The sequence below is a fragment of the Anopheles darlingi genome, chromosome 3 (genome assembly GCF_943734745.1).
Source record: "Anopheles darlingi chromosome 3, idAnoDarlMG_H_01, whole genome shotgun sequence".
Taxonomy (NCBI): Eukaryota; Metazoa; Arthropoda; class Insecta; order Diptera; family Culicidae; genus Anopheles; species Anopheles darlingi.
In genome coordinates, this window is record NC_064875.1 from 3030001 (window position 1) to 3037500 (window position 7500).

Sequence of the window (7500 nt, forward strand, 5' to 3'; positions counted from 1 at the left end):
TGCCCTTCGTTCTGTTAGTTCAAATTTCTCGGCTGTTTCTGCTGCTACTACTCGCCGCGTCCTTGCTCTGCACTAAGTAAAAGTGTTGTTGTCTTTTTGTATTCTCTTCCTTCGTCCCTTAATCTAATTCCATCTTCAAATCCATTCACCCACTCCACCTCGCTCATCGTAAGCCTAGCTACTATGCGCTATAGACGACATCGTTCAAGTCGCATATAGGACATGCCCTATCTGCGCCGTTTAATGTTAACATTTAGTTACCGGGGTCAAAAGTCAGTTAGCATGTAAGTGTACGTGTGTGTCGGTGTGTCGCAGTAAATGGTAGTAAAAAGGAAACAATCACGGTCTAACAGTCATTCTAAAGCTAATTAATACACATGCATACGCTCCTCGCTCCTTGCTGAGCCAATGTCCGTCCGGCAATTCATACTCGAGCCTGCGTATGTGTATGTGTTCGAATGTGTACGTGTGTGCCTAACACGACTGTCCAGCAGTACTGACAAATTCGTGTTCCTTACAGAGCTCGTCGTTGTCCTTGTTGACTCAATTCGTTCGCTCCAGGCTCACGATGAATCCTTTAGCCGCCAACACACCGCGACATTTGATGTGCACCTGGTAGCGCGACGTCCATCCGGCATAGTAGCTGCCCAGTTCCAGTTCATTCAGCACATCCCTTGGCAGTAGTTCTGCAAAATAAAAGAAATTAGAACGTCGATTATATCACGATCGCGATTCTTTTCTCGCTGACCGGCCGGACCAACGGGACCTACCTTGTGGGTCGCTGTGCGTGAGCAGCTGGATTTCGTTCTGATTGCAGTAGGCTTGCAGTTGTGGTGGCACCACGCAGCAGGCTGCTAGATTGATTTGGGCAATCGTCGGATGCACTTTCGCACCGTCGTACAGCTGCTGCAGCGAATCGGCATCGAGGTCGGCGATGCCAAGTTGTCCGATCTTGCCATCGGTCGCATATCGCTCCAGTATGGCCCACAGTTTCTTCAGGTTGCCAACCGCATTGTCACTTCCGACCGCCCACTCGATCACACCCTCCTCTTTCGCTTCTTCGTCACCCGTAGCCTCTTGTACCTGCTGTTGCTCGCCGTTTGTTGCCTTCTCCGCTGTGGCAGTCGGGTGATAGGCCAGAATCAGGTTGTCCAGATAGGAAACGTTGAGCGTTTCGAACAGCTTCTCCACTGCTTCGGTCAGTGCCGGTTCCGAGTGGCGATTGAGGAAGATTTTCGCACCGATCTTAATGTCAGCGCGCGGATGTTCCCGTACCTTCTCGAGCAGATCGTTATTGCGGCGCGTTATAAGCTGGCGCTGCTCCTGCACGGGTACGCTCGATTGATCACCGTTTTGCGACGGTTCAACCACTTCCGCTTCAGTGAACGTTGAACGCAGGCAGTCCGTAAGCTGGAAAGAGTACAGAGAGGAGACGTGACGGTGAGCAAGATGCATTCTGAGATGAGTACGAAGGAATAAGGTCTGCCCGCGAGCAACAGGTTGCCAGCCCCTGGCACACCTGGCACATGCCCAACACATAGTCCATGTCAAATGCTCAACATGTCCATGCATTTCCGGCTGCAGCGCATCCGCCGTTTGGCTGCCGTCCGTTATAAATAAGTTAGACCCTGAGCCTCTATTGCCCCGTAACGGTTCACGCGAGCACAAATTACGAAATGTCAGCCAACCAACAGTGACAACTTTCAGGCCGAGAGATATTGATCGATCGATTTGGGATTGCTATTTTTAAGAAAACTGCGTGTTTGGCTAAATGTCGGACCTCCTTTACAGCTCCTCATTTGCTTTCGCTGGATTCACTAGTTCTGTGTTCTGAACCAGGTTGGCCTATTGCGACACACGCATGTACACACGGAATGGACAAGAAATGCGCCGTGTTTCGGCTTAATGCTGACTGGCGCATATGTACATTCCAAAGGCCGCTCACTGCTTCCCAGCACAGCACCAGGCAGCAACCACGGCTTCGAGGATCGGTGCCAATGGTTAATTGCTTTTGCATAACTTCCCTGCCCGTGTCCCAGCCCTTTTCCCCCTTTTTTGGTTTTTTTTTGGCTCAACAACACACATGTCTGACAGTCGAGGCGTGGCGCGCTATGGCCGAAAAAGTGTCACCCAGTTATGCAAAGTGCATGAAGCGTGAAGATTGTGCCGGTTTACGTATTTCGCTATTTCGCAGTTGAATGGATGGATGGTAGTTCCGATTAGATGTTTACCAGTTAGGCAGGTCCCATACAGACATGTGCCATATCTTGTTTGCAATAACTTCATTTCATTCTCATTCACTCTTCAATAATCTATTTAAGCTGACTACGCGCAGAATTAAAAGCAGAATTGTTTTTCAGAATTATTGATCAGAAAATTGTTGGAATTAATTCCTTACAATTTATCATTTTTGAACATTCTCAAGTGCCAGTGCGGCGCTACTACGCTCATTATGATGGGATATATTTTTATCTTTACTTGTTGAAGCTGAATCGGGACTCCGACAGTTCCCTTGATGCCGATTGCGGCGCTTAACTGAAACACACACCCCCTTCAAAGGAACCACGAACAAGAGGAGACTGTCAATCTCTTGGCCAATGGGAGCACCGAATGAGACGCCAATGGTGCGGCCCGGTGTGACACATTTCTTTGGCTTTTTATCGAAAATAGAGCAAACCCTGCCACCCGCGCACCCCAAGAACCTCTCCCACTCCCACAGAACCGTCTTGGTTCAGGTTCCGGCACAACAAAATACTCCCGCCCGGTTCCCCGGTCGCAACTAGAAGCTACCAGAATCGGTAATCGGTGGTTTCAGCGGACGCGCGATGCTTCTTCGGCTCGGAGTTTTTGTCGTCATGTTCTATTATCATCATTTGCGTTCAAGTATGTGTGTCTGTCTGTGCGCTTATCGCCTGCCTGAGAGGTTGAGGCAACAGTTTGTTCGAGGGACGCCATCGCTCACGCCTATTCCATCACGCTCACGTGGACCACCCCGCGGACCAGAGATTGCGGGCGCCTATCGTTCACATATAAATAGCGTAACAAACCGCTTCAGGCGTTACGGTGGCGTCATACAATGGAACTCCTGCTTGATAGGAACCGCAGAATAGACTTTCTAGCAACGGGGCTAATGTAGAGCGTGCCATCATGTGCCATGTCGGCAAGGCAAAATGGTTTTAGCATACAGAGTAATCATAGTAGCTCGGTAGAGTAAATGGATGGGTTTCTCACAGCGTCATCATCAGCTGCAGTTTCTCGTTTCCTGGAACCTCTGTGACATTCTACGGCCAATTACGTACCGTATGATGGTATGCCGTCCCCGGGCATGTTCGTTTGTGTGCGGTAAATAAGTAATGCAGCATTGGAAGAAAAAAAAAAGAAAAAAGACCTCGTCGTCGGAACGTTGTTGTCACATGGTTCTAAGTGGCTACCAAGCAACCACTCAAGGACATGTATGGACACTGGAATAGCAACCACAAACTGCTGCTGCTATTGCATGGATAGAGATGGAAATGAACCACCAACACAGCTCCGGAAATTGTCTTTCGCTCGGTGCTGCGGTCGAACGACATCATCATTGCTGTGGCCTAATGCTTCGAAGAAGCCTTCCTCAGGACGAAACGATTACTTCCGCTTCTTGCCTGCGCTCGGCAATCATTAAAACGAAATAATGATCCTGGGTAAAGGTCAAAGAGATGGCGCTCTCCCGATACCCGAGAACTTTCTTCGCAGTTATTTGCGCCGTTGCCAAATCGAACGCAGAACAAGCGGAAACGGAAACCGCGCGGCAACCGAGTGGCGGTGGTACGTGATGACGAAATCGAAAGGCGCCGGCCGGTCAGCCGAGCGTTTGGCCATCAGCCAGAAACCGGTGGTTTCACTTTCAATCACGCGATAAACTCCGATTAACAACGCCGGCCAAAAAGACGATGGGCCGTGCGACGTAATCACGGTGACATCATCATCATCGGTGCGTTGAATTCGTGCAAGTCACTATGACGACGAACATGCTGCTGTTCGTTCTTCTATCATCGTGAGTTCAAGATCTCAAACGCAGCAACCTTGTGCAATGATGGGGACGTGGGGTTGAAATCCGAATCCGAATCCGAACCGCAAAAAGCATGACGTCAGGAGCGTTGTTCAACAGACGATCAATTAAGTTGAACAGAAGGCAGCAATCGACAGAAATCGATAAGAAACTCAAGAGCGGCCTCTCGCGATCGATCGGCCACGTCGTAGGCCAGGAATGTTAATCGATCCGGCGAATGGCAATGAGCTCATCCAGACGACAGGGGCAAGAACTTTTAGGCAAAGATAAATTTGCTCTGTTTCCAAACCGCGGTGACCTTGATTTAGTGCGGAATACGGTGTTTCCATAAATCCAAAAAATTCGATTCCGCCAGGACGTAGCGTAAATATTTACACCATCTTCTACTTACCTCATCGGTCGGTTTCTGGCCGGCCTTCTTGCGCAGATCGCTCACGTTCAGCACGTTGCCGGTCGAGACGATAATCACGCCCAGGTCGTTCAACAATGAGGGTAACATTTTTTCTGCTCGTTCTGCTGCTGTTGCGCGGTTACTTGATGGAACACGGTGCTCCTCGTCTCCGGATCAGATTTCACTTGCACTCGGTGGGGTGGCCAGGCGAGGGCCAAAGAGACGGTGGTCAACGGAACAGCAGGCGCAAGAACCACCACGATTACACTCCGGCCTTGACCCGCTCCGCGCTTCACGACAGAACAGCTGTACACGACACGTGCACACGAAAACCACGGACCGGAGCGGAGTTGATGGAATGATGATAGATGGACCACCTTCCTCGGCGAAGTTTCTGGGAAATTGTGTGGCCGAGATAGTAGTAGCCCTGAGATAGTAGTAGACCGCGATTCACTTAACCGACACCACCTCCTCTTGCCCCACACACGACGATAAACTGTAAACAAAACCGCACAGCTGCCCCAGGTCCGTTTATGAGGCCGGGTTCAGTCTGATTGTGGCTGCTCGAAAATGTCGTCAAGTTTTTTCGAGCAGAAACTCTGGATTTTGAGCGCGCAAAAATAAACGAAAAATTAAAGAGAACGGACCTCGGAAATTTTCTTCGGTTCGGTTTTTTGCGCCAATAAATTGGTCAATAAATAAATGCTACTAGAAAAGAAGTAGTCGGCTCCCCCATTCCCAACATGCGTTTCGTCAAGTAACTCCATTTTAACGGCACTCACTAAACCAAAAGGGGCAAGGAGGAAATTAGTATTTGTTCGTGCGATAGTCAATTAACAGGCGTTCGTGGCCACGGATCAGCGTCCAGCTATAGATCCGCTCCATTGTCCCCCGTGGTTGTTGTCCATCGCTGCTGATCGTATTAAAACCGAAAAGAATCGCCTCATCCAAGTGACCTGCCGGAATCCACCGTAGAGTCGTTTCTACGGTGACGCTTTGGCCAAAAAAGCGAGCGACGCACAGCCATCTCAGCAGCCACAGAGAGGACCAGAAAATACAATGGCGACGATTAGAAATGTTAAACTGCCTGACCTCATCAACCGTTGGATCGAGGTGCAGAACCCGGAATCCAGCGGGACGGACGGCGCAACGAAGGAGGTACGTGAGGCAATATTTTAAATCGAAAACGTTTGTCACGAATACGCCAGCGACGGTAACGCGACGCGATTTTAATTAATATTCCAGCTGGCGGCCTCAGTGCAGTCCCATAAAAGGGAAGCGGCCATTTAGCGCATCCCTCGCTTTGCTTTGCGCGTTTAACACACGAATTCATGGATTCTCCTTTGCTTGCAGCCCCTGGAAGTTGACGCAATCAACTTGACGCTGTTGTTGAAGTCGATGGGCATGCGATTGCAGTATCTGGATTTTGACGATGAGAAGACCAACACCGATGCCCTGACCATCAGCATCAAGTGCAACCGGTCCGGTATTCGATCGGAGTTAAGCTACGATCTTCAGCAGCAAGGATGCAGCTGCCCGGAGAAAACTGATCGGGATAGCTCGTTCTGGGAGGTGCAGGCAACGGGACCGAAGGTGTTTTCAAAGTTCAAGAACAACACTTCCTCCAACCTGCTGCCCGATGTGTCGGAACGGTGTGCACTCGTCTCGAAGGCTATGCTGGCCAATCTACTGGACTATTACCAGCGCAGCATACAACAGGTGAAGGAGGGTAAGGAGCGGGCCCTGCTCAAATCCCCACTGAAACCAAAGGACACGGTGGTATGCGTAACGAGCCCGGGACTTACGATGAGGACGCCCTTCTCCACACCGCCCGCTGAAGGACGTTGCACGGCTCGGATGAGTCTCGGCGCAACGCGAGAGCCGTTGTTGAAACACGATTTTCAGGACATCGAAGCAGACCGCCCGGATCAGGAAACCAAGGAGACAGCCGAAAGCGTGGCATCATCAACGGAAAACGGGACTGGAGTCCACAACCTAACGCATGACATTCTGGATGCGGACATCGATAACATTCACAAACCGGTGATCGTTCCTGTGATCGCGACGAATGCCAGTATGCCAGATGGGGAGAGTGTCTTCAACTGCAACGAAGCCATGAAGCATGTAATCACATCGAGCCCGGTGATCAGGAAGGTACCTCCGCCGGCCCCTAGCCTGCACGATACGGTCGATATGCAGCAGGAGCGAGATGTGAATGTGATCAACCACTTGCAGCAAGCACGGTCCCAGATAGATATGGCCCTGCTGATGATGAATCAGGGTACCACGCAGGACATGTTCGGTGGTTCGGCCCTTACTCTTACACCACAGCAAAATACAGCGATCGCTCGTAAGTCACTGGGGACACCCAGATTTCCACCGGTTCGCTCGGGCTCCCTACTCACCATTGAAAGGCATCGGCCAGTTGCGGAAGCGGGTGAAATTAAGAAAAAGACTTTCCCAACGACTCCCTCCGCATTAACGGGTCGGTTGTCGATCGGCGGCCGTGGTACAACGATTGCAAGCCGGGCAGACACACCGAGACCCTCGATAGCGCAGGTGAAAGCTATCGCAGGACTAAGGCGCACTGTTACGATGCCCCCACCGGCCGCAGTACGCCAGAAACCGGTCACGGGTGCCTCCACGGGGACGACAGTGGCCGGCCAGCGCAGACCGCTACCTTCTTCTTCCGCGACCAGTGCCACTGCTAAAACGGTGGTCCCTAGGCAGCCGATTTCCTTCCGGCCCGTAAGCTCCAGTGCAAACCGGCAGGCCGGATTAATTCATCGTTCTTCGAGTGCTTCACTCTTGACCAAAAAATAGACAAGAGCACCAAAACGTGCCATAGATGTATACTCCCACGAATATCGTTGAGCGAGCTCTTGCTTATTCAATAAAACTGTTTTTAATGGCCCCTTTCCAACGCTGCAGATTTGTTTTGGAAATTTCCGGATCCTTTTGTTAGCCGTTTTTTTAAATCCGTGTAAAGAAGTCGATGTATTCGAGATCGACCAAATAAATCGATGAAAGTGGCAATGTTTTACCGGCTGTCAACGGCGAT

At 50.6% G+C, this 7500-nt stretch overlaps 2 protein-coding genes across 2 annotated transcripts in view; one reads left to right on the top strand and one right to left on the bottom strand.

Annotated features, from left to right (window-relative positions):
• The window catches only part of LOC125957490 (glutamate--cysteine ligase regulatory subunit), a 5381-nt gene extending 467 nt beyond the window's left edge, over positions 1-4914 (bottom strand). Inside the window, exons 1-3 of the mRNA XM_049690234.1 lie at positions 4440-4914; positions 771-1410; positions 1-686 (exon numbers count right to left, since the gene is read on the bottom strand). The exon at positions 1-686 is cut by the window's left edge and continues 467 nt beyond it. Coding sequence (XP_049546191.1) covers positions 544-686; positions 771-1410; positions 4440-4547 — 891 coding nt within the window. The 5' untranslated portion in view covers positions 4548-4914 and the 3' untranslated portion in view covers positions 1-543. The remainder of the gene's footprint in view (positions 687-770; positions 1411-4439) is intronic.
• Positions 4915-5263: 349 nt separating this feature from the next.
• LOC125957477 (uncharacterized) lies at positions 5264-7357 on the top strand. Its single transcript, XM_049690218.1, has 2 exons — positions 5264-5597; positions 5793-7357. The coding sequence occupies exons 1-2, from the start codon at positions 5499-5501 to the stop codon at positions 7260-7262; spliced, it is 1569 nt and encodes a 522-aa protein (XP_049546175.1). The 5' UTR covers positions 5264-5498; the 3' UTR covers positions 7263-7357.
• Positions 7358-7500: the final 143 nt, after the last annotated feature.